The sequence below is a fragment of the Lynx canadensis genome, chromosome B4 (assembly GCF_007474595.2).
Source record: "Lynx canadensis isolate LIC74 chromosome B4, mLynCan4.pri.v2, whole genome shotgun sequence".
In the NCBI taxonomy this organism is placed as follows: Eukaryota; Metazoa; Chordata; class Mammalia; order Carnivora; family Felidae; genus Lynx; species Lynx canadensis.
Window position 1 is genome coordinate 98680233 of NC_044309.1, and position 27535 is coordinate 98707767.

At 39.1% G+C, this 27535-nt stretch overlaps 2 protein-coding genes and 1 pseudogene across 2 annotated transcripts in view; 2 read left to right on the plus strand and 1 right to left on the minus strand.

Moving 5' to 3' along the window:
• GLIPR1 (GLI pathogenesis related 1) overlaps positions 1-15005 on the plus strand; it is a 29460-nt gene extending 14455 nt beyond the window's left edge. Inside the window, exons 5-8 of the mRNA XM_030323269.1 lie at positions 6264-6373; positions 10836-10918; positions 13641-13667; positions 13771-15005. Of these exons, the coding sequence (XP_030179129.1) occupies positions 6264-6373; positions 10836-10918; positions 13641-13667; positions 13771-13916 (366 nt within the window). The 3' untranslated portion in view covers positions 13917-15005. The remainder of the gene's footprint in view (positions 1-6263; positions 6374-10835; positions 10919-13640; positions 13668-13770) is intronic.
• LOC115519347 lies at positions 80-1370 on the plus strand (annotated as a pseudogene).
• KRR1 (KRR1 small subunit processome component homolog) lies at positions 13094-27116 on the minus strand. Its single transcript, XM_030323268.1, has 10 exons — positions 26987-27116; positions 23721-23893; positions 21959-22093; positions 21654-21779; positions 21479-21562; positions 20297-20353; positions 18253-18423; positions 16977-17054; positions 16774-16867; positions 13094-15060 (listed from the first exon to the last, which is right to left on the minus strand). Exons 1-10 carry the CDS (start codon positions 27069-27071, stop codon positions 14918-14920), a joined length of 1146 nt encoding a protein of 381 aa, XP_030179128.1. The 5' UTR covers positions 27072-27116; the 3' UTR covers positions 13094-14917.
• Positions 27117-27535: the final 419 nt, after the last annotated feature.

Here is a 27535-nt window from a genome sequence, read left to right on the forward strand (position 1 = left end):
CAGAAAGAGAGGGAGACACAGAATCCGAAGCAGGCTCCAGGGCCTAAGCTGTCAGCACAGAGCCAAATGGGAGGCTGGAACCCACGAACCATGAGATCACAACCAGAGGTTTAACCAACTGAGCCATCTAGGTGCCCCCGCAGCAACCACTTTTAAGTGAGCGTGGTACTCAGCTCTCCGTGGTTAAAGAAACCATTCAAATCTTATCACAAACCTGTCAGAGAACCACTATCATCCATAGATGAGACAACAGGCTCAGAGAAGTTAGGAAGTTGTTTTCCCACATCTTACGTGCCCGCTTGTGTAGACCTAACCTCAGCTGGTCCACCTTAGACCCCCTGAAAACAAACCCTAGTCCCCCTGCATGGTCCCATTTCTGCTCCAACAAGATGAGAGAAACTATCATGAACCAGGAGAAACAAGTCAAACTAAAAGCATAAATATTCATTGGTGGGAAAGGAACTGTCCACCTAAAGAAGAAGGTGATTCTGGGGTGCCTGAATGGCTCAGTCTGTCTACAGCTCAGGTCATGATCTCAGTTCGTGAGATGGAGCCCCACTTGGGGCTCTGTGCTGTCAGCACAGAGCCTGCATGGGATCCTCTGTCTCCCTCTCTCTGCTCCTCTCCCCCCACTTCAAAAATAAATAAACAAAAAAAGAGAAGAAGGTGGTTCATAGAACCGCTACAGCAGATGATAAAAAACTTCAGTTCTCCTTAAAGAAGTTAGGGTTGAGTGCTATCTCCGGTATTGAAGAAGTGAATATGTTCACAAACCAAGGAATGGTGATCCACTTCCACGAGCCTAAAGTTCAGGCATCTGGGGCAGTAAACACTTTCACATTCCAGGCCATACTGAGACCAAGCAGCTGACAGAAATTCTGCCCAGTATTTTAAACCAACTTGGTGCAGTCTGGCTGGTTTGGGAAGACCAGCTGAAGCTGTGCCCACACAGTCCGTGGACAGAAAAGCACCACTCGCTACCGGAGAGGAGGAGGAGAATGAAGTTCTAGATCTTGGGGAGAATTTTGATGAAGCTTCCAAGAAGGAAGCAAACTGAACAGAGTCAACTTCTGAAGATAGAGCTTGAAGAAGTTACTGGGAGCTGCTATTTTGTACTATGACTGCTTTTTAGAATTCTGTTCATGGATCTGATAAAATCTAGATCTCTAATATTTTTAAGCCCAAGCTCCTTGGACAGCGTAGCGTTTTTTAGTTTTTGCTTATACACAATTCATTCTTTGCAGCTAATTAAGCTGAAGAGGCCTGAGAATAAAGTTTGAAACAAGGTTAATAAAGTTTTTTTGCCAGGGTGCTTGGGTGGCTCAGTCGGTTGGGCGTCCGACTTCAGCTCAGGTCATGATCTCACAGTCTGTAAGTTTGAGCCCCGCGTCGAGCTCTGTGCTGACAGCTCAGAGCCTGGAGCTTGTTTCGGAGTCTGTGTCTCTCTCTCTCTCTCTCTGACCCTCCCCTGTTGATGCTCTGTCTCTCTCTGTCTCAAAAATAAACATTAAAAATAAAGGGTTTTTTTGCCTAGTTAAAAAAAAAAAAAGAAGAAGAAGGATTTGTTTGCCCAGTGTCACAAAACTAATAAGAGGAAGAGCTGGGATCCAGATATCGGGTATGTTGTAAGGATTAAGTAATGGAATGTTTGTAAGTTATAATAAAGTGCTGCTACTTAGGCATTAAACAAAGGTTAGATCTCCTCCATGAGCTGGTTTTCCGCCAATTATATAGGAAGAACACTTTGACAGCTTGGTAAAGATGCCTTTACGTTAAAATTTGATGTTTTCATCCTTGTAAGAAATCTTACTGGGAGATTCAAGACTACTCAGTTGCCATTGTAAATTCTTGCTAGAAATTACCTCAAGTGGCTATTATAATAGCCCACTTATCCTCATCTTCTATTAATAAAAAACAAGCTATTTTCAGATTTTGGCTGGTGAGGGGTGATTGTACAGAGTAAAGATAATAGATTTAGATCCAATCATTATCTCCTAAAGATGTGATATTTCTTGACACATGAGGTCCACACTTTAGCTTTGTGTTCACTAGAGATAGATTTGCACTAAGAATTTTGGTATATTAATATCGGAGATTAGATATTTTATTGCTGGCAGCTCACCTTTATAACATTTGGTAACAGAATGGTTCGACTTAAGTGTATGGGAGGGGCAGCAGTTTAGGTGTGGTAGTGCTGAGAATGCCCACTAGATGGCACCATTGATCGCATTTTTGGTTTTATCCCCACCTCCCCCACCAACTGCTAGCCGCTTATTTTTACACTTTTACAGACCAATAAAGTGGGACATGTTTCACAGTTTCTCTACCTGGTTTTATATATGTTGCAGCGTTACCAGACTCCTGATAATAGTGCCTGATAATGAGTCGGATGGACTCATACTGAGACTTGAAAGATGGTGGGAAGGGGGTGTTAACTCCAAAGGAGAGACATACCTGCCCCTAGTAGGTTCCCCAGATGTGCCGTTTTCGTTAGAAAGGCTTTTGTTAGAAAAGCAGGCTTTCCCTGCTTCTGCTAGAAGGGAAAACAGCATCTTGCTCAGGACATGGACTGCCCTCATAGTACTTTGTGGTCAAGTAGAAGTACGTTCCAACTTCCACCAATAAAAATAGAGGCAATACTTCTTTAGTGATGTGTTAAACATGATGTTGCACGTAAAGTGCTTAACATTACTTTGGCACCAAGTAAATTCCCAATAATCAGCAGTTCTCATTATTTTTTTATAATTAGGTTTATTTTTTTTTTTTTACCATATTAGAAGAAATGAAAGCACACAATAGGAATATGCCTGAAACGAGAGTTTTCAAAGATTTTAAAACAAGAAAATTAGTAGAGAATAAAACATGAACATTTGCTGACTGCTTGCCATGTGCCAGCAGCTGTTCTAAGCACTTTCTTACTATCCCATTTAAAATGTCAAAATAAGCCTTAGAGTTGAGAGCGTTATCCTCACTAAATAGTCGAGGAAGCGAAGGGCAAGGTCGCACAGTGAGTGGCCAAGCTGGAATATGAACTCAGTCTTTGTGGCCCCAGAGCCCACAAGTTGAAGCCAGAATCTGAGTGTCCATACAGCCTTTAAAAAAATTTTTTTTAACGTTTTTTTTTTTGTTTGTTTTTTTATTTGAGAGACAGAGACAGAGTGCAAGCCGGGAGGGACAGAGAGAGGGGGAGACACAGAATCCAAAGCAGGCTCCAGGCTGTGAGCTGTCAGCACAGAGCCCATCGCGGGGCTCCAACTCACAGACCATGAGATCATGACCTGAGCCGAAGTCCGATTCTTTTTTGTTTTTGTTTTTTTTAATGTTTATTTTTGAGAGAGAGGCAGAGTGCAAGTGGAAGAAGGGCAGAGAGAGGGAGACACAGAATCTGAAGCAGGGTCCAGGCCTTGAGCTGTCAGCACAGAGCCCGATGTGGGGCTTGAACCCATGAACTGTGAGATCATGACCTGAGCTGAAGTCAGATGCTTAGCTGAGCCACCCAAGCGCCCTGTCAATGTCCATAAAGCTTTTAACAAGAGACCAACTTGAATGGATAACTAAACTGTGGGACATCCATGCAATCAAGAAGTGAACCCAACAGTATGAATGGGTCTCAAATACTTATGCTCAGTGAAAGATGCCAGAGTGAAAAAAACCTTTTAAACTGACCCCATTTATATAAAATTCTGGGAAAAAGCAAAAGTAGAGAGACAGAGAACAGATTAGTGATTGTCAGGGGGTGGGGGTAGGAGCCAACCACAAAGGAACACAAGGGAACTTTCTGGGGTGATGGAAATATTCTAGGTCTTGAATATGGCGGTGGCTACACAACTATGTTTTTATCAAAATTCATGGAACTGTACACCTAAAAAGGATGGATTTTATTGTGTTAATTACAACTTGACTTTAAAGGAGAAAACACCAATGAAAACAAAATGGTAAGTAACATTGCATGCCCTTGGAAAAAAAGAGACTGGAAAAGAAAAGTAAAAGACAGTAAAACAAAAGAAACAGCATTAAAGGTGTGTGTGTGGGAAGCCCAAAGATATAGAATACTTGAGATAAAACAAACCCTGGAGAAAGTGCTCAAAGACCAAAGGATAAAAAATAAATATAAAATGATTGATAGTGGTGATAGTAAAAGGAATACAGACAACATTGCACCCAATTAGCATGCATAATAATCACCTGAGGAACTTGTTAAAATATAGATTTTGTTCTTTTTTAGGGCTAAGTAATATTCCTATATATGTAATACATTTTCCTGAAGAAGAAATTCTGGTATTTGCAACAACATGGATGGACCTAGAGGGTATTATGGTAGTGAAATAAGTCAGGCCAAGAAAGGCAAATACCATATGGTCTCACATATATGTGGAATCTAAACAAGAAACAAACTCTTAGAAAGAGAGAAAAGACTACTGGTTGTTGGGATGGGGTGGGGAGACAAAATGAGTAAATGTGGTCAAAAGCTCAAACTTACAGTTATAAAATAACTAAGTCCTGGGGATGTAAAGTACAGCATGTCAACTATAGTTAACATCATATTGTATATTTGAGAATTCCTAAGAGAGTAAATCTTAAAAGTTCTCATCACAAGAAAAAAAATTTGTAACTATATGGTGATGGATGTGTCAAATAACAAAAGTTCAACCAAGTAAATTTTAAAGATCTAATTGGTTTTATGAACTAATCCATGAATCAAGTAGCATCCCATCTAGCAAGTAGAGGGGAGCTCTAAAGGGCTATAGAAAGGGAAAGGTGTTTTTAAAAAAAAAAAAATATATATATATATATATATATATATATATATATATATTTATTTGGGTCGGGGGCAGGGAAGAGAGTGAGGAGGAGAGAGACCCCCCAAGCAGGCTTGCATCAGTGCAGAGCTCGACGTGGGGCTCGATCCCACAAACCGTGAGATCGTGACCTGAGCCAAAATCAAGAGTTGGATGCTCAACTGACTGAGCCACCCCGGCACCCAAAGGAGTGCATTTAATTGCTGGCTTATCTCTAGTGTCTAGATACTAGCTCTTTAAACAGCTTTTTTCTTTAGGCTCCATTGACACCAAACACTCTTGGTTAAGACGAGCTATGTAATTTGTGGGGCCTAGTGCAAAATGAAAATGTAAAGTCCCTTGTTCAAAAGTCAGGGGGAAAATGCCACTAAATGTGGGAAAATAGGTGACAATGTTGAACTAAATCAAGTATGGAGTCTTCCCATTGTGGGGCCCCTCTCCCTGAAGAAGCTGGCTCTGTTCTTGGTTTTCCTCCTGTGCCACTCACCACCCTTTTTCCATCTAGCCTTGATCTAGATAATAATCTAGAGACGGTCACATTCAGCAGCAAAGTCACTCTGCACTTGGACGTTTAATTAGGTGTCTCAAAGGGAATGGGACTTGAACGGAAGCCCTGTCCATACTCCCACCCACCCTGCTCCTTCCCTTCCCCCATCTCAGTAAATGTTACTCAGGCCCCAAATGTTCCCTCTCACCTCACACTCAAGGCAAAAGCAAATCCTTTCAGCTGTACCTAGAGCTAAAGCATGAACTTGACGGATTCCCAGGAACCCGCGACCGCCACCCAAGTGTGGGTCACCGTCTTCTCTTGCTTGCACCCCTGGAACAGCCTCCCAAATGCCCTCCCTCTTTCTTCCCTTGCTCTTCTCAGTCCATTTACTTCATGACAACCAAGTGATCTTTCTGACGCAAAAAGGAGCCTGTGCTCACTTGCCTACGAGATTCCCCATGACCTGCCCCTCTGCCTCCTTCCTCAATGCCAATGACTCTCCCCACTCACTGGATCCCAGCTCTGCCTGCTTCTTTCCACCACTGTCACCGCCGCGCCGTCCCACCTCAGGGCCTCTGTGCCACTGCTGTCTCCACACGGAAGGCTCTTCCTCCCACGTTGGGGTCTCCTGCGAGGTCATCCCCAGCGCTGCCCCCTGCAGGCCTCAGCTCCAAGGCCTCCTCAAGCGCCCCTTCTCTGGGCTCTCAGGATGGGCCCCTCACCCCAGCACTCTCTATTTTATTTCAAATGCCAAAATGATCTTAGTATCATTTATATGTTTATTTCACACACTCACACCCCAATAATAATTACAAGTCTTGTTTCTAACTGAGTTCTCAGCACCTAGGAGTCCCCTGGTAATAACTGCTCCACCTAAACAAGAGTGAACACACCTCACCACATTTATGAAGTCCTAATCATACTCCAATGTTCACTTTATTGTCTCTCTCTCTCGCTACAAATCCTTATTTCAGGTTGTTTGGGCGGCTAGTTACAAAGTGGGCTGTGCAGTACAGTATTGTCCCAGCGTTCATGGCACTGGTATTTCCCACGGAGCGCTTTTCATATGCAACTACGGACCAGGGTAAGTACCCAAATCGATTCTTCTAAGAAAAACTTCTTAAATCTTTTTTAGAAGTATTAATCTTCATTACAGAAAATTAGGATAATAAAGAAAGGGTAAAAAAGAAAATTAATATCCCCTTAATTCCTCTAACCCAGAGATCTACTCCATTAACATCTGGTACATTTAAAAAAAATATATACATGTGTGTTTGTGTGTCTGTGTGCACCCCTTACAAATGCTATATAAATACACACGCAACATATATGTTTAGAGTGGCAACACTAAAATGTTTGCAGGGACATAGATTAATTGGAAATGGTAATAATACCACGGAATAGGAGGACTGATGTTACTCTATTGGTTTATTAAAAACTTGGCATGTTATACAGAATTTTCAAAGCAAAAATAAATTGAGAATTAAATTTCTCAATTTATGTAATTTATTTCATTTACTTCTGAAAGTTTTGTTTTTGAAACGGATACAATTTTTCTCCCTTTGGAAAACAGAGTAGACCCATGATATGCCACCTACCACCTTTCTTTTCTTTTCTTTCTTTTTTTTTTTCTTACCATTTATTCATTTTTGAGAGATAGAGACAAAGCATGAGTGGGGAAGGGGCAGAGAGAGGGGGACACAGAATCCAAAGCAGGCTCCAGGCTCTGAGCTGTCAGCACAGAGCCCAACGCGGGCTGGAACTCTTGAACTGCCAGATCACGACCTGAGCCAAAGTCGGACACTCAACGCTCAACCAACTAAGCCACCCAGGCGCCCCTCCCCCCACCTTTCTTTAAACTTCTATATGTATGCTTATGCATCATACACATTATTTAGAAAATGGATATCATACTGGAAATGCACAGTTTCTACTTTTTACTTAAAATTATACCATGAGCATTTTCCACATCATTAAAATTTTAAACGAGATATCAATAATTATAAAAATATGAGAGTACTCTTTCATGAAGATGATGCCAAAGGTGAAGAAGGAAGTCTCTGCCCCTCCCAAAGCCAAAGCAAAGGCTTTGAAGACCAAGAAAGTGGTGCTGAAAGACATTCACAGCACTTAAAAAAAAGATCCACATGTCAGCTACCTTCCAATGGCCCAAGACACTGAGTCTCTGAATGCAGCCCAAGTATCTTTGAATGAGTGCTCCCGGGAGAAACAAGCTTGACCACTATGTCATCATCAAGTTCCCCCGACTACCAAGTGGACCATGAAGAAAGTAGAAGACAAAACACTTGTGTTCATTGTGGTGCCACCAAGCATCAGATCAGACAGGCTCTGAAGAAGCTCTATGACATTGACATGGCCAAGGTCAACATCCTGATCAGGCCCAATGGAGAGAAGGCATATATCAATTTATACTTCTTCATTAGTACTGGATATTATAATTTTTTAGTATTTTCTAATTTGAGAGAAACTGTTATTTTATGTTTCTTTTGCATCTCTTTGACCACTGGTGATTATAAATTTTCACCTGATTGCCTATTTACATTCCTTCTTTTGTGAACCATATGGTCTGCTCATTTTTCTACCAGAGTGATTTTCTTAATGATTTATGGTAGTTGTTTATATTTTAAAGCTTTAACTCTTTGCCATATATACACCAATCTTTTTCTTTAATTTGTTGCCCTAGAATTATGTTTGGATTTTACCAATCTTTGCGATTCCAGAAGATTTGTTAGAGGAAGCCTCTCTTTCTTTCCCTGAAGTAATGTTCTGAAGAAACGTTGGATAGTCTGATTGAGTGTAGGTGGGGTAAAAGGATTAAAAGCAGGTGTCATTCAGAAGAGAATAGCTTTGACCTAAAATCCGTAAGTCAAAAAACAAGGAAAACCTAGGAAAAACTAGCCAAAGCCATTAAATCAATCAATGGTGACTCTTCATGACATTTATATAGCTTAATGGTTACGATACAGGGTCTTGAGAACCCACCACTTTGGTTCACTTGACCTTGGACAAGTTACTTAACCTCTCTGAATCTGTTTCCTCTGTAAAAAATTGGGATAATAATAGCACCAGCTACTTATCAAGTAGCTATGAAAATTAAACAAGAAAGTTATGTAAAACACCAACTATATCTAATACCTGGCAATGGTATTACATTATTTGAGATTATTAGAGAAGTATTCATAGTTACTATTGTTGTTATAATAAAAAGGCACAAATGGAAATTCTCCTGGTTTAGCCTGACTTTATTTGCCTTTTAGTGTTATAAACAAGAAGTTGTAAAGCTTATAACCAGTTTTAATGCTTCTATAGAGTTAACATTCATTTATTCATACAAATAAGTGGATTCATACAATCATCCAACAAATATTTGTATACTGAGATGCAAAGGAGAACCAGCCAGACACAGTCCCTGCTTTTATGGAATTTCTATTTCTATGGAATATCTATGGGGCAGATAGACAATAAACTGCATTATGATAGGAGTAATGAAGGAAATACAATATGATACTGTAATCAACACTATCAATTGGCAGGACCCTTTGTTGGATAAAATGATGTATTTAAGCACAGGCATGAAGATTAGAAAGGAACCAGACTCGTGAAGAACTTCAGGAACAGATGTCTGCTGCAGAAAACACCTGAAAAGCTTCTGTGGAAAGGATGCAAAAACAGGTCAGGGTACTTGCATCACTGAATCAGATGAAACGGGGAAGGAGGCAGTTCAGCCTTTGCAAGGCAGTGTAGGCCATGGTAAATTTAACTTTATTCACATCCCAAGAGGAATCATCCAAGTATTTTCAGCAAGGGAGTGACAAGACCTGCCTTACATTTGGAGATCACTCTGAATGACATGTGGGAAATGGATTGGAGGGCATAAGGGAGGAGCACAGAGACCAGTTAGGGATGTCCTCATTATCTTCTGCCTTCTCAGCTTGTTTTCCTCCTTCCATGTACAAAAAGTCACATGATTAGCCCACATAATTCTAGGAAGTCCAGTAGCCTCTCCATACTTCTGAGATTTCCTAAGAGTGGGGTGCAGGGTGCTTAATTCTCCAGTCACCTGTAACTCAATCTCTGGAGTCATTCATTGCCCAGACTGGTTTTGGCCCCTCCTCCTAGCTGCTACGGGTCATTCTGATCTGCAGTTTTCACATACACAACTCTCTCTTCAAGCCCCTGGGCCCCTCTGAGCAAGGCTATCTTGTGATTAGTGGGAGAAAGGATTATAGCACAGAAGAGGAAATGACAACCTTGACTATGTAGTATCTACAGGGTACGAATACACCCTTTGAGAACCCTTACTCATATTTATCTTTTTCTTTAAAGATCTTCTCTCAGGGGGCCTGGCTGCTCAGTCAGTAGAGCATGTGACCCAGGGTCTTGAGTTCGAGTCCCATGTTGGCCAAAGAGATTACTCAAAAAAAAAAAAAAAAAAAAAAAAAAAAGTCTTTTCCTCAGTCCCAGGGCCCCAACCCTTTCTCCCTCAGGCTGCCAGGGGAAACAGTAAAACTTCCTGCTTCTTTATGGACAGAATACATCAGGGCACTTTGTGTCAATTGTTCCTATCCAGACAAATCCAGGCCTTTCCAATAGCATGTTTCTCTCAGGATGAATTGTGCCATTTCCCTAGAATTCACAACTGCTTTTTGTTTTTAGCCAGTTTTTGAAGTAGTAATTTCTCCCTCTGTATAGTTTTCACAATTCAACAAAGAATGAAATAGGATAAATGATTTTATTCTAGAACTTGCCCTCTCAAAGAGTATGGTGCTTTTTAACAATGAAAATATCCCCAGATTAATGTGCACTTTGGGCAATTATTATCAGAATCACTATATTCCTTTGACTGTTTCCCACAGTGTAAAGCAAGCATGAGGATAAACAGAGTTTCTAAAACAACCTAAATTAATTGGGAGCCAAATAAGATTAGAACACATATTTTGGGTTGGAAAGGAGGTGTTAATGAAAGTAATGTGTCCTTAACTTTGGTTCTTAACCAAAGTTTCTTAAAGGTGTTTCTAAAAAAAAGTTTCTAAAAAAAGTTTCTAAAGTATTAGGGGAGGGGAGTTGAGTCCATGAACTTGGATTAGAAAAGTTACATCTTTATTTTCACTAACCTCTACTGAAACTGTTTTGGGGTGCCTGGGTGGCTCAGTCAGTTAAGCGTCCAACTTGAGCTCAGGTCATGATCTCACAGGTCGTGGGTTCAGGCCCTGCATCGGGCTCTGTGCTGACAGCTGTGAGCCTGGAGCCTGCTTCAAATTCTGTGTCTCCCTCTCTCCCTCCCCCTCCCCTGCTCATGCTGTCTCTCTGTCTCTCTGTCTCTCTGTCTCTTGCTCTCAAAGGTTCACAGACATAGTCCCATGGAGGGAACTCTGCAAATATGAACAGGCTTCTATTTCCGCTTCCCTCACCAACCCTCTGAATCTGTGGACTTCCATCCTGCAGAAAAGATGAGTAGCAAATTTCATTGCAACAACAACAAAAACCCACCTCTCCTAATGGACAGCTTTTTTTCTACTTTATAGACAATACAGAAGTTGGCCATACAGAGAAGGGTCCACCTGCAGTGCCTGCCCCAATGATGACAAGTGTTTGGATAATCTCTGCAGTGAGTAAAAGGAAAACTCTACCAATAATACAATGTGTTTGAAACTATTAGAACTTTCTACAGAGCTAAGAATGCAAATGTTTGCTTTCCCCTAATAGCTGTTTTCATGGAAGTTGGCATCAGGCAGCAATCAAACCAATGGCTTACTGTCCTAGTAATGAACATATATTTAAGGGAAACTTAGGGAAGCAAAGAATAGCCTTCTTCTGTAGCTCTAATCATTACCACAAAAAGTGACTAAGAAGATAGGAGCTGTAGACCCAAGGTTTGCTGAATTCCAGCAAGATCAAAACAACTGATTTGTAAACACTGAGTTGTCATCTTCAATCCCAGTACAGCAACGCTTTTTCGATCAAGCTTTCTGAGCCAGTCACCTCTCTCCCAGTTCGACCATCCTTTATTTCATTCACAGCAGTTTTGTTAAGAGAACTTAGTAAAGTGCAGCCTCTATGCGACAAACATCTCCTCAGAGTATCAACCTATCAACTATTTCCTTTCGTGCTGTTACACTACAAAGCATATTATTTTTTTCCAAGTGAGGCAGTATAAAGTAGGAGTTAGAACCACACATTTTATTTTTATTTTGAGAGGGAGATAGAGAGCAAGCAGGGGAGGGGCAGAGAGGGAGACAAAATCCTAAGCAGGCTCCGCACTGCAAGCCCAGAGCCTGATGCGGGGCTTGAACTCAGGAGCCACGAGATCGTGATCTGAGTCGAAGTCAAGAGTCAGACACTTAACCAACTGAGAGCCACCCAGGCGCCCTAGAACCATGCATTTTAAAAACCACATGCCCAACTTCAATTTCCAGTTCCACCGTGACCTGGGGCAACTGTCTGAACAGATTTCCTCAGCAATAGAATGTAGATGGTGGGGCCTCTTCACAGGTTTGGTGAAACAAATCAATGAAAAAAGAAAAAAATACTTCTATTTAGAACAAGAGCCTAGCATACAGTAGCACTCAATAAATATTACCTATTATCCACAAATACATCCTCCCAAACTCAACTCCCAAATGTTGAGTTGACTCTTGGTGTTTTCTTTATCCCCAAACTTTGAGACTTTTTATGCCCATGAACGATTCTCATGATGCTTCTTTAAAATCTGTGGTGAAAACTGAGACAATTATTTTAAATTATTTAAAGAGTAACTTAATTGTTGCCACTGGTTCACTGTCTTTCCTGCTGGATTCTAAATTCCAAACAAGTAGGAATTATGCGTAATTCACTTTTACCCTAGTCTGGCTGGCAAATAAGCACTAATCTGGATGTATGTTTCCTTAAAAAAATCATTCCTTCTCTTTAAAAATCTAGATAATTAGTAACACCACCTCCACAATGACAAGAAAACCTCCTTTTGGCTTTTTAGCTTTTCGTTTTAGATGTATCTTGAAATGGCCTCTGAAACTTCAGAAAATTAAGGCTGTGGTCCAAGAATGAAAAGCTCCTGGGCTCTTAAGAAAAATAAAGGGAAAACATGCTAATTTGCATGGGGGTAAGGGTTAGAGGACAGAAGCTTTCATTTAACAGGGGCGCCTGGGTGGCTCAGTTGGTTGAGCAGACCGCTCAGGTCATGATCTTGAGGTTTGTGGGTTCAGGCCCCCCGTCAGGCTCTGTGCTGACAATGCAGAGCCTGGAGCCTGCTTCAGATTCTATGTCTCTTTCTCTCTCTGCCCCTCCCCCGCTTGCATTCTGTCTCTCAAAAAATAAACATTAAAAAAATAAAAGCTTTTAACAGATTCCATCTTTGACAAATTATGGTAAATATTGGAGGAACAAATTCCTTTCTGGTCCTTTAGGTACTGTTGGCAGGTTCAATAAATACCCATGGAGGCCAAATCAGCATGGTTTTTACATAATGTGCTGGGTATATCAGTGGTACACGGGATGATTTTAGCTAGTGCATGAATGTCCATTTGTCTCGATATTCAAGAGTTGAATATTTAACATTTAAAAAACGTGTATGTAAGAAAAAATATAACTAGCACAGCACATCCTTGATTTCATGGTATTAACTGCCAAAAAAGGTAGAGCAGCGGCAGCTTCCTTGTAATTCACCAAAGCCCAAGCAGGGATGCTCACAAGTACCCAGAAGTACTTGCCAGAGTCCCACAGAATTCAACAGCAGCTGGCATACAACTGGCATGGAAACGTCATCTATTTAATAAAAAAAGTATCATGAAGGCTAAGGCAGATGTAGAATTTTCTACCTAGTGCTCTGAATGTCAAAATCTGAATAAAGCTCAGTAAAAGGAGAGGAATAATTATGACAGGAGAGCCAAATCCCTATTGACAATTTAATGACATACTGGAATGACGGAGAGCGAGGTCACGGTCTCTTTATCACTGACTGATCATAAATAGTATCATTCTTCTTGGGAAAGAACATATTTCCAGGAAAATATTTTAATACATTGCTCACATTGACTGTTCCTAATATGTAATTCTTTATTTTTCAATTCTCATGGTTTAATTTTCATTTTGATTGTATTTATTATCTGCTAGTTGTGGTATGTAAAATGATTTTCCACTTATAGTAGTATATAAAAAGTTTATAAATAAAGTCAACTTAAAAATGTCAAATTAGTATAGTTAGTACAAAAAAATCTTAATGTTTAAAAAACACTGCAATAAAGTCAAAGCAAGTTAATGGTTATAAATAGCAACTTGGCTTTTTAAAATAAAATTTTAAATGTACGTATTTTTTCTTTCTTCTGACTCCACAGTTAACCCACAACGAGACAAAGTCACACGTATGTATACAAATCTTTTAACTGTTCCATTAGATCGATGTGAATTATATTACTGCATTATGAGAAACAACATTTAAGAGCACATCTGATGTTTGTTTCACAGGTTACTACTCTATTGTGTATCCTGACTGGCCAGTATCTGTGCGCAACAGGAACTTATCTCTCTTTCTCATTGTTAGTCCACCAATCCTAATATTGGGTGTCATAATGACCATTTGGGTCAAGCACAGATACCCTCAGTTCTTTTGAACTAAATCCAGAAAAAAACCGCAACTCATTCATGTATGGCTTTAAAAAAATAACAGTTGGTTGTATTTATTTCTTTTAAAATATTTCAGAAAAAAATGTTGCAATAAACCCTTCATCAAAAGAAAAAGTCTCAACTTCCTAACTCTAGAATAAACTCATTTTTACTTCCCACTTTTCTGTGAATAAGTATTGTTTTCAGGCTGCCACAGCTGTGACTTTCAGTAAGTAACTCAGCCCGTGTGTGTGTCTCAGCTTCTAAAACTACAAAATGAATGTGCTAGATTTAGGTGATTCTAAACGACTCCACTGGCCCTCATTAGTAAAAACATTTCTACATAACTTGCTGCATGCTGCTTCCATGCTAAACATCTGGTTTTCCCCACTCTCTTGCAATTTGAGGTCTTTGGTTTCCCATTTTCCCAGACTCAAAAGAGTAATTAAGGGATTTAAGAGGCTTTTGCTTTTGCTTTTTGCTTATGGGTTGTTTAATCTTAAACATAATATAAAGTAAGATTATAAAAAGAAACCTAATGTTTACTCATTATCATTAGAGACAGCACTGCAAAATCTGTATTTATCTTCCTCAAAACCAAGTTGTGGGACATGATTATATGTAAAGACTAAACAGTGGCAGCAAATACTGGATTTGATGGATAATTACAATAGCCACATTCTAAAAAGATCGTTACATAAACAACCTAAAAAATTACACCTAATATGCTTAGGCAAACATGCCAAAACAGAAAAGGTGCATGGTATACAAGGACATACATACCACTCTGCAGCATTAAAATTAAAAACTCACACACAGAGAATACAATAATTTATATTTATAAAGACACAGCTGTTTATATAAACACTGATTTGAAGAATGACACAAACTAGAAAAATGTGATCAGGGTATTCTTCTCACACATAAGGCTACGAACATCCTAGTATCTCAAAATCCTTTACAAAAGGAGATAGCTTAATGAGTTCTAGTTCAGGGGGTTTATTTAGTGTTACTTTTTCTTCTTCTTCTTTTTTTCATCTGTTTCCATTTTAAGCTTAACTTCTTCAGCTGAAAGAGCTCCCAGTTTCTTATTCTTTGCTTTCTTAACCTTTTCCTTGATGGCAGCCACATCAATTTTATTTTCGGTAGAAGCTAGACAAATTAAAAACAACATATGTAATTCTTTATGCTTTACCAAATAAAACATAAAGAATATGTATTTGGTACAGTAACTTCAGAGTACTGTAATAAGTGAAAGGTCATGTTGTAAAATATAAAGTACCTGCCTAAAGGAATGTTAGACATTTAAGAGAAAAAAAATCATAAATTACTTTATAAGTACATTAATGAAGGTACACATGAAAATGGCATTATAGTTTAGCTATCTGAACAAATCACTGAATTCAACAATATTAAAACTTCATTTTTACCCCTAAATTGTACTTGAGATTGGATTATTTTTACTTATATTCTTTCCGATATTTTGGAACTTTAGAGTACTCATTAATATGCCAATTTCCAATTCTGCACACTAAAATACTTTGAAATTACATTTCAAGAAGAATATTACCACGTAGCCCTTCCAGCTTGAATTTTAATTAACTAATCATGAAGCTTTAGGTCAAATCTACTTCATCTAAAACCACACATAAAAACTCAAAGTTTTCCAAATATTAGTTCAATGAATGACTAGCAGTATTTCATTTAACAAGATTTTGGTAATAAAGACAATAATCTGAGCATATTTGGAGATCCTCCTAACAGAATCCAACCATCAATGCCAAAAGCCTGAACAACAAAGACAAAGGAGGAGACAAAAATGCAACTTTTCCTCACCATGTAAAGGACAGTGTTCAGAGCATAAGAGAATCACCAGCTAAAATATCATCAGACAAACTTCCCAGCAACTTGAGGAGCAGAGACTTAAAGCCTCCACTACAGTGAAACAGCTACATTTTAAATCATCATAAACTGAGATTAAACTGGCTACTGAACAACGTCCTAAGCAGAAAACTCACAGGCTGAACAAACTGCAAATTTTAATGTTTATGACATTTTTAACTTTTATATAACCAGTGACATACATAGAAGAATACAGTACTTTTAAAGCTATTAACACTGATGTAATACAGGAAACTAAAATAGAAACGTCATGTCTGGTCTTGACCAATAGGTCACGTACAACAATACCAGTGACTTCCCTCCCCTCACTGTGCCACTGGCTACTTCGGAAAATTACTTAGGGAAGAGTACAGGTGTTACTAGTGGGAAAGAGAACACAGAAGAGGGCAGGATGGATCAAATGAGACTAGGAATGGAAAAGAGAAGACAGAACACTGTTTTCACGGAGTGTCCTTTTAACAGCCCCTAAGACCTTCCTACTACTTTGATGGTGTCCTTTAGCCCAAGGTGATCAGAAATCCATCGTTAATAATACAGGAATCAAACTTTAAGCCACAGATCACATAAGTAAAGAGAAGAAAAGCGTAACTTCTGATAAGCTCTTTCTGAGAGGCATGATAACAGAGCTTGGGGACCTCATTGCTTTCGTTACTTTGATCTCTACAGAGGATTCACTGCCCTGGTTTAGAACTTTCACAATGAAGAGTCCTTCTCCAGCACAATCAGAGTTAGGAGAGGACTGTCAATCTGGAGACTCTGAAATAGGCATCAGCTGCTAATAAATTATAAAACACTTCAGTGGTCTCCTGTCCCTAGGATTAATGATTAATGAAGCAGCAAGAGAACTGATGAAAGATGGTTATTTCTTTAGTTAACATTCAAAGAGATTCAGACATTCATATGGGTTTACTTTTCAAAAACAGACTTTCATATCACATCAAGAATTGGAAAACGAGCACTTACCTTCCTTCGGTTTCACAACTGGTTTTTCTTTAGGTGGAATAAAAGCTTTGTTTCTTTCCTCTTGTCTCTTACTGACAGCTTCTGCTTGTTTAGCCTGCGTTATTAATAAAAAAAATACATTAGAGAACACAATTTATAGTTAAGTAGGAATTTAAGTTTCTGTGAATTGTACTATCAATGTTGTGAGCTAGACAGAGTCTTACCTTTATGGCTTCCATTTTCTGTCGCTTCTTTTGACTTGCCTTCAGAAAGTATTCACCACTAGCCAATTCTTTATCAACCTGTTGAAAGCAGTATTTATAATTACATGAGAAATAAGGTAGATGAGAAATCATTTCCTAAAAAAGGCACAGTGTCCTTGAGGTGAAGACAGTGAAGTCAAAAATCTGACTAATTCATAAAGGCAGTGACATGAAAAGGAAATATACTCTAAGCTAAAGGAAATACATGCAAAAAGCACAGGGATAGGAAAGGAGGTGATGTGTCCATGGAATATACAGCAGGCTGTTTCAACACAGAAGGGGATGTGTCTACATGCTGAGAACAAAGAACTAGTAGAGAGGAAAGACTTTAAGATATAGCCAAGAGAGTGAATTATGAAGTAAGATCCCTTAGGAGACAGGTGAAGACAGAATTCAAAGAACAGGTAAAGAAAGGACTGGGTGCAGATGGGAAAAAAAAAAAAATTACAGGTGAGAGAAAAGGAAGTTGAAGGAGTTCTCACCTGATGGTCTTAAATACTTCCATAAACTGAAATGCAGGGTCATCAGGTAGGAGTAGGAGGGGTGCTTCAAGAATTAAGAGGATGCACAGAACTACCAGACAACGGTGAGGACCTATCTGAGGCTGGAAACGTGAATTTATAGTGGATACAGTCCAAAGAGAAGACTTTTTCCAGCTGTGTTCACTAGCCACATTATGGGAAAGAAAACAAATTTTAGAACTGATTAAGTTTGAGAGTTTTGCTGGACAACTATGATAGAAGGAAAAGGCAGTACGAAGGAAACAGTGATGGCCAAGAGAGAAAAGGTAATTTGGGGAAAAAAAGGAGCCAGAAAACAGCTGCTAAAATGAGAGACATTCATAATTTAGAAAAATGATAGATATTATCACTTAAAGACCTCAAAACTGAGCAGTCAGATAGCATGTGGTCATAAGAATGGTGCTGACGCAGAGTGAGAGCATTAAGGGTTAAATCATTAAATGTGTGTATCCATGGGAAGTGCAGAGACTGGATTGGCTGCAGGGACACAAGTGACACCAACCACTCATACCGTGAAGCCGCCACTCCACCCCACGCACTCAGCTCAAAATAAGTCTATTTACACTTACCTTTAGTTTCTTACACCTATACGCACCCGAACACATACACACTCACATACAGAAAGTCCACCTAAATTACTCTCCATGAAGTTTCTGACAAAACAGATTAAAATGGTCTCCCCCGTCATGTGAAGAAATTCAACATTTAATACTGACCTGACTTTCTGGCTGTGGTGGCGGGAAGGGTGTATACTCTTTCTTGACAGTTTTCTTCTTTGGTTCCTTGCGTTTATTCACATTTTTGTGCTTGAACTGTGGCAAAAATCTTTCCCAACTTTGTGATCTTAATTCAGAATCTTTTGCCAACTCTCGTTTAATCATTAAGGTCTTTAGTCATGACAATATATGAACAAAGTAAGAATTTTTAATTTTATAAGCCATATATTTGTCAAACCAAGACATTATAAATACTGTTCCTATAAATAACAAAATTAAAAAGAGTAGTTCTTAATCTCCACAGTAGGAGCAAACCAATTCCATAAAAAAATAAGTAATCTAAAACTAAGCTTCAGAAAACCATTAGAAATTTAGATTAAGAAATGCAGAAACAGTTTTTAAAAAATTTTAAAAAAGCTTTATGGACAGCTGGGTGGCTCAGTCGGTTGAGTGTACAACTTCAGCTCAGGTCATGATCTCACAGTTCGTTGAGTTCGAGCCCTGCATCGGGCTCACTGCTATCAGCACAGAACCTGCTTCAGATCCTCTGTCTCCCTCTCTCTCTCTGCACCACCCCCGACTTGCGCTTTCCCCCTCAAAAATGAATACACATTTTTTTTAATTAAAAAAAAAATGGGCGCCTGGGTGGCGCAGTCGGTTAAGCGTCCGACTTCAGCCAGGTCACGATCTCGCGGTCCGTGAGTTCGAGCCCCACGTCAGGCTCTGGGCTGATGGCTCAGAGCCTGGAGACTGTTTCCGATTCTGTGTCTCCCCTCTCTCTCTGCCCCTCCCCCGTTCATGCTCTGTCTCTCTCTGTCCCAAAAATGAATAAACGTTGAAAAAAATAAATAAATAAATAAATAAATAAAAAGAAATGCAGAACTGTTAAAATAATTGAGATGAAAATGAGACTAATCTAATTCACCTTTTCAACCATTAATTCATTAAAACCCTTAAAATTCAACTTTAATAGTAGCAGGGAGAGTTAATTAGTAATGTCCCCTGAAAGCAGGAAGCTTTTGGTAGTACTTTAATTATCACAGGAAAAGAAAAACGTAAACTTTCTCATGATCAGACAAAACCCATTTCTCCCACTCCACTGACTTCTGCACACATTGGAACATCCAAGGAAGGAAACCAGGTATCAGATACAAAACTAGCTCTATTTTTAATGTCCCAAAGTAACTCAAAATCATTCCTTCACCCCAATTTACTAGTGACTTCTTAAAATATATGTATTTTTTATTTTAAGTGCTTATTTATTTTTGAGAGAGAGAGAGAGAGAGAGAGACAGAGCACGAGCAGGGGAGGGGCAGAGACAGGGAGACACAGAATCTGAAGCAGGCTCCAGGGCCTGAGCTCTCAGCACAGAGCTCAACGTGGGGCTTGAACCCATGAACCCTGAGATCATGACCTGAGCCAAAGTTGGATGCTTAACCAACTGAACCACGCCAGGCACCCCTAAGAGTGACTTAACTTCATCAAATTTAAGTGGACTGCTTAATAAATACCCCTTCACAGTCCCTTACAGCATGATTAAATTTCCAAGTACCATCACGAATCCTGTGTGCACAGGGATGTAACAGATCTCTCTCAGAGAGTTTATAATTTTGACTGTTAAATTAAGAAAAAAAGTTTTAATCCAATCTGAAATATTCCAGACTCTATTTAACAGAAAAAGGCAGGATACTGAAAGATCACATCTTTAAATATAGTAATAAGCCCATAATCCAAGAAAATCTGATTTTTATCATCTACGACCATTTCTATGAAGCTTATTTCCTCTGTATAAAAACTATGTCATGTGTTTGAGTATCCCCTTCAACAGTTTTCAGACTGTAGGCCAGAGACCTAAGCCTCCAAAGACATAACAACAGGACTGGGTAGAGTTGAGTAGGCTGAACTATCTCTAATCTACCCCAAATAGTTCTGTTCATCTGTTTTGTGCATTAGGCTTCCATAGAAGATTTAATTTCAAGAAAGGTTTCTGTAGCTAAAAGAAGTCTGACAACCACTGTTATAATAATATATAATTAACACTCACCTTAATGTTATAAATTGGATGAATATTCTTCATAGTATCTAGGACTACTTTTCGTACCTGAAATTTGCAAAGAAAAATCAATTAGTCACTTACATAGATTTTAATAAACTAAATGGAAGGGGATTAATATACTGCAACATATCCTACGGACTAGGCAATGGCTACCAAACTGAATACAGGAAGTCCTTCAACTGCTGAGTGACTTCTAGATTCTTCATAACAGTAAAACTCTCTTAGATACAATGAAGTGTCTCAACTTTACAGCTAAAATGTAACATATAGAATTAATACAGCAACATTTTGGAACTGTGTAGTTTAGGGAGAAGGCTAGATTTAGAGTCAGAAAATGTGGCCTCAAATAATGGGAAGGGAACGTCACTTAATTGTCCTGTTCCAGCTTTCTCATTTGTAATATGTAAATAATATGGAAATACAATTTTATAGCTTTGCTGTGAAAATTAAATAATATATTTAGATTTTACAAAATTATACAGTATTTATTTAAGTTCCTATTGCCACATGAGAAAAGGGCAGATAATTTATGAGAAAGGTGTTCAACAGAATTGCTAATAAAGGTCCTGGAAAGGGAACAATACTTCACAGCAGACAGCAAATGGAGTTAACAGAAATGTGTATCTGCTCCACAGATTTTCTCATAACATTCAATTTGATAAGTTAAAAAAAAAAAGTTCATCAATACATTAAGTAAACATTATACTAAAATTCAAATAAAACAAAATATATTTTAAAGGAAAAGAAGTTTATTTAGACTCTGACCTTTACTGGCTTATATAGGTTACTGCAAATAACAATTATCACTATTCAATTCTCCAATCATTTGATCACATGTAATTACGTATCTCCCATATGTGCTATAGACTAAAATCTTAAATACCCATTTAAAACTTGTAGTGGAAAGAGTGATGATGTGCAGACCTTCTAATTCAGAAATGGATACCTCTTTAGTTGCCGAAGATTGGCCGTAATATGTTAGGATCTAAGAGTGATGATTGCCTCAAATAACATGAAGCACAAAGTATTTATTTACTAATGGTAAATCAAAGGACATTCTAAAAAAGAATAACAATTGTAAAACAATATATTATCCAATGAAGTATTATAACCAAATTACTTAATTTGTTCTCTGCTGAAAATTAACTAAAGATAGTAAATGGTTCTCACCTCTTTTAAGCCACTAAAAGGTCCAATGGCTGAAACTGTATTTCCCTGAACCATAATGTAACAGTTTGTTAACAGTTCCAAAGCCTGTTATCAAAAGAACAGTAAGTTGAAGTTCAGTACACTGGAAAACTAATGACAGAGGAAGACACTTAAGTTTTCCACTGATAAAAAATACCTTCAATGTAGATCCTTTGGGACCAATGAGACGTTGTCTTCTTTTTACAAATCTTTCTTTATTTCTTACTAAAGAACCTATTTTAATGATGTCACATGCAACATCATCCTGAAGAATTCGTACTGCCTTTGGGAAAATAAAGAAAATACTCCATCAATATTCTTTACAAATAAATTCATTTTCAAGGCCCAGGCTAATGAAATCTAAGCCGAAAAATGAAAACTCTAAGAGGGAGGCATGCAGTGTTATATGTTGTCTCTGATGTTGATGCAAACAAAACAAAGGTTTTGGAATTCTAAATTTACCTGTTCAAATGAAACGCTCCTTGCTAAAAGTTTTATTAGGTCTCTGGCCCTAATGATGATATACGGATCAAAAGTCTTCTTTGTTGTACAGACAGTCATGCTGCCCTCGATCAGGTCCAGGGTTGCATTAATGTGCTGCAACAAGGAAAGAGCAAATACACAACTGTCTAAAAATCAATTCGATCTTAGATAACCAGAGAGCCTATCCTAATCAAACTATTAATTACTATACATTAAGCTCTCTCAAATTCTATCAACTCCCTCTGTGAGGAAGCTGGGGAGTTGATATAAATAATTAATACTTGATTACTTTCATATTTCAAAATGTTAGAGACTCTGGCACCTGAAACCATTTATACTTACTTGGCTTTAGAATACTTTGTCCTTATTGGAATAAAGACTATTTCTAGTCTAAAAAATATGTATCAAGGCAAATGAAGACCCAAGGTAAAAACGTAAAGCTACATATAGCTTCCCTATCTTGGACCCAGCTCTGATCGGTAGATCTGCTCCTTAGGGTGAGAATAGACTTTCTCTTTCAAACTTTTTTTCTAGCTGGTTTGTACTGGCTAAATACAAACTAAAAACAAATCCTCACACACTGAGAAGGATGCAATCATTGGAACGTTATGCATGTATATATGCGTTCATCTTAATATGAAGAGCCAGAATTTGACAAAGCAAATTAAAATGCTATTTCTGACTGAGAGCATCCTCTGAAGAGTATTTCAACATAGTGAGTGATGAACAATTCAACATAAGGTCAGGTCTCTGAGTTTACGAGAGTTCAATCTTAGATGCAGACCACTGTAAAATGCTTGCTGTTTCCTGAAGCACCCCAATACTTAATGGGCACAAACAACTCCAGAACAGTCACATGGTTGAGAACTACATCATATGTCCCAACCTGGTGTGTGCACATGTGCCCCCCCCCACACACACGTAAGTGAGCCAAAAGCTGTACAAAATGGTATTTACCCTTACCCACATGTGATACATTCTTTTTCTTTTTAAAGGCTCGTTATATCCACTAAATGGACTTGTTGCTCCACTAACAGATTTCAATCCAGTTTGAAAAACAAAAGCAAATACACTGCTCGAGGGGCATGGCAGCGGCAACAACTAGGGGAAAGTTGGCCACATCCTCGTCTTGCATTTAAAATGAAAATTAAGGGGCGCCTGGGTGGCTCAGTCGGTTGAGCGTCCGACTTCAGCTCAGGTCACGATCTCACTGTCCGTGAGTTCGAGCCCCACGTCGGGCTCTGTGCTGACTACTCAGAGCCTGGAGCCTGTTTCGGATTCTCTGTCTCCCTCTCTCTCTGACCCTCCCGTTCATGCTCTGTCTCTCTCTGTCTCAAAAATAAATAAACGTTAAAAAAAAATTTTTTTTTAAATAAAAAAATAAAATGAAAATTAAGCAATCATCCAGGAACATGCCTCAACTCTAACTATACAGAAACATGGCAACTAATCACAGTATAGAACAGGCATCCTGAAACCTGGAGGTCACAGGTGACTTTCAGACAGTCCAGGAGATCCCTAAAATTTTAAAGGTATGTGACTATTTCAAAGTAATGCATTACAAAATTAAAAACAAATGGATTATAAGAATAAAGCGTCTATCCAGGCTGTTTAAAATACCAAAGGAACTAAATTAACCAGTTATGCTACTACTTTATAGAAAAGTCCATCAGCATCCATACTTGTTTGAAAGTAAAGGTATAAGGGCAAAATCTCACAGAAATGTATAAAATGTGCATACATGTTCATTCAAGGCTTTCTGTACCAATGGCCAGCACTCTTTCAAGTAAGCCTCTCTGTATTTTGGGAACAAAGTTGCAAAACTGCTCTCCTCCAAGAGTCCTCTGGGATTGTCCTCTTTGGAAAAAGCTGGTTCTTTCCAACCATCAGGAACAGTGAGGAGTTCCGATTCATCTAAAGAGGGGAAGAAACGTACACATAAAATTCTACCCTTCTTTTGGACACTTTTTGAACACTTACATGCACACATTTACATGCTTCCAATTATTCTCCTTGTAGTTCCTGTCCCCATGCTTTTTAGATTCTTCAATAAAGAACATGCCTCTGTCATTATTACCAACACACTATTAAAATTATGTGTAAATACTTCAGCCTCATAAGACAAAGGTCCTTAAGAGCAGGGACCCTCTTTGGATCCACGGTAATTAGCATATGCCTGACAGACACTGGGGTCCTCAAGAAACTTCTATTGCACTACACTATCTCAGAGTTGAAGATTCAAATACAACTCTGTTTACAACACTATTTTCAATATAAATAATCTTTCAGACTTTCCTGAACTGGAGCCTGCATATGTGCGTATATATGCATATGTTTGTGTTTGTGCACATGTAAAACTTAAAAGCTGATATTCCAGGGTACACTCTCAGGTACTAATCACTAGTAAAGAGTTTTAGGCTTCCCAAAGGGGTTTCATATGCCTATTTCTGTACATCTTTCATGACAACTGTCATTTTATAAAAGACATTCAGTCCGAAAATATTAGTGACTTGCCTAAGGGGACACAAAGGTGATACAGTCTAGGTCTCCTGTCAATAAAACAAAATGCCTCCTAAACGCCGTAAGTGATCTCTCACATCATTTATTAAAACTCCTAGTCCTGGATTTTAGCAATTTCTTAAATCTAACAGCTATGCTTTAATTTAGTACTACTCGAAATTATGAACCACAGGCCTGCAGCATCAGCATAAACTAGGGGTTTGTCAAAAATGCGATTCTTGGGGCCCCTGGGTTGCTCAGTTGGTTAAGCCTCCGACCCACATCATGGTCTCATGGTTCCAGAGTTAGAGGCCCACATCGGGCTCTCTGTTATTAGCATGGAGCCTGCTTCAGATCCTCTGTCCTCCTCTCTCTGCCTCTCCCCCGCTGGTTCTCTCTCTGTCTCTCTCTCTCAAAATAAATAAATAAACTTTAAAAAATGTCCAGTTCTTGGGCTCCAGCTCAGACCTAACAATTCTGAATCTCTGGGATGAGGCCCAAGAATCTGTGTTTTAATAATCTCACTAGGAGATTCTTATGCACACCAAGTCTGAGAAAAGGGCCTACGTAGTTCATGTTCTCCACCACACATAAACTTGCTTCGTTTCTAATACTCGTATCTACTTTGCTATTTGTGGTTCAAATCACAGAGAATTAGTCTTCATATATTATTCACTTCCCAATATCCTAAACAACAACAACAACAACAACAACAACAACAACAACAAAAAACAAAACCTCAAATTCTACAACTGTGATTACTTAAAATGTATTATCTTCCCAAGTCCCTACCCGGTTTAAACATTTCGACAGCTACAGATTAAACAAAAAACAAGTTAAACAGCTACAAATTAAACAAACAAAAAACTGGCAAAAGAAATATACAGGAGTTTCACAATAGAGGGGGTGTAAATAGCCCCAAAATGTACAAAGATGTGTAATAAGGAAAGTTCAAATTAAAACCCCGGCCAGACACCATTTCATACTTACCAAAATGACAAAAATTTGAAATTCAGATAATATCACGTGTTAGTGTGGGACGTAGAGCAATGACAACTCTCATCCACTGCTAGTGGGAGCATAAACTGGCACAACCCCTTTGAGAAAGATTTAGTATTACCTCCACATACCCTAACCTTCACGGATTCCAATTCCATGTACATAATCTGGAGAAACTCTTCAACATGCAAATGAGGCGAGACATAAAAGATGTTTATAGGAGCACTGCTTATAATAGCAAACAATGCGAACAATCCAAATGTCCACCAACAGTAGACTGAAAATACAGATATGTGTATGTTCACAGAAGGAAATGTCAACAGCAAATGAAAAGAATAAACTACAGCTACCAGTATCTTCTTGACTGAATAAGAAAAACAAAGTTAAGCCTAAGAACAATGTGAACAATGTCTACAGCCCTCTTGCATTCATATAAAATTCAAAAACTGACAAAACCAAACCATTTTGTGCATAGTTGGAAAGATTACGAAGAAAACAGAAACTGCTAACACGATTCAGGATGGTCACTTCACGTCCTGTGAGGGCAAAGAATATGATCTGAGAGGTGCTGCTAGAGGGGTTTGGACTTTGGTGATGCTGCTTCTGCGTAATGGTTCTTTCTCCGGAACGTGTAGGTTTTATTCTTCAAGCTGTACACATACAGTACTCCGTGTACGTTGCATAATTAAAAACAGCAACAAAACTCCTTTTAATACCTCCCTAATGCCTACAGAATGACAGTCCAAGGTTTTGAACACTTAAAACAAGATTGGTTGCTCAGGTCTTGAGCTACTTCTCTATCCCCTCTTCCTGTCCTTCATACTGAAGAAAATGTATGAAAACAGACTACAAAGCAAGACGGCAATTTAAAAGTAAGGCGGTCTAAAGTCTGTGAAGACACAGTGCGAGCTGTGTCGTCTAATATTTTAGCCATCTGACCAAGAGGAATAATGATAAATGTTCCAAAATTTCTTCACTAACAGGCAAACTAAGGTTAAGAACACGCCAAATAACCTCCTGCTCCGTATCTCTATGTCTGTTTCACTCCTTCATTATCAGCTGCTTCATTATCAGCCACTTGTACATCAGACGCTTCCTTTATCGGCATTCAATAACGTACATAAGGCCCTCCTATACCTACTTCATTCCACCCCTCATTTTGTCAACTTGCAGCCCCCGCCTTAAAGCAAGTATAAGGTCTCGCAGCGCCCTCCACAATTTCTTAATCCTCCTCATTTTACAGAAAACAAACTCTGTAATATCTTCACTTTGAAAGGCCTCTAGCAAAAGCGGTCAGAAACACGTGGCTGGCACCATACCCGCCAGTCGGTCCCGCAGGCCTGGCCAACATCGCCAGTCGTCAGCAATGATAGGTACTCAACTTCACAAAGCAGACTCAAGGTAGCGTTACACGTCCCCAGACAGCCAAAGAAAACAATCGCAACTCAATATCCAAATATCAGGCTTCGGTTCTCCCTCAACCTCACCTCGGTTCTCCCTCAACCTCACCTCGGTTCTCCGGCTTCGGCTTCTTGTTACGAAATTCACTTTTCCCCTCCGCGTTGGCTTGCCCGCTAGAAAAGGAGGACGCCATCTTCAAATTGCTTCCGGTGTTACCGGAAGTGGAACTGTTTTTAAATCCTACCGGATTCTTGTCTTGAAAATGTTTTCAAAATGAGTTCCGCAGAGCTCACACGAGGAGATCTGCGCAATCTCCGTGCGTACGTACGCTAGAGCACGCGTATTTGTGCAAACTACAAGCGCTTCTCCTGCGTGGCCAATGGAAAGCCGGAGATTTATTTTCCGGGATGCACTGCAACCACGGCGTTTGGTTGCATGCTGGGAATTGTAGTTCAGCACTATGGGCAAGTTGGAGGCCTTCTTACCCAGATTGTTCTTTCTGCCCCACTGTCTAATTTAGGATCCCGGACTCCAGGATTTGGCCACAGAGTGCAACTGGTCTGTTCCTGATGTCATTCACTCATTTATCCGATAAATATCTTTACGATCCGCAAATAAGCAGTAGGCGTTGGGAAGAGATCCAAATACGAAAATACA

What these genes read in the sequence shown, in the direction of transcription:
- KRR1 (XM_030323268.1), bottom strand. Translation starts at nt 27,071, where the DNA reads ATGGCGTCCTCCTTTTCTAGCGGGCAAGCCAACGCGGAGGGGAAAAGT. An exon ending in AGAAAATGGAAGCCATAAAG is followed by an intron (nt 16,868 to 16,976) that starts GTAAGACTCTGT and finishes TTAATAACGCAG; the next exon opens with GCTAAACAAGCAGAAGCTGT. An exon ending in AGTTGTGAAACCGAAGGAAG is followed by an intron (nt 15,061 to 16,773) that starts GTAAGTGCTCGT and finishes TAATTTGTCTAG; the next exon opens with CTTCTACCGAAAATAAAATT.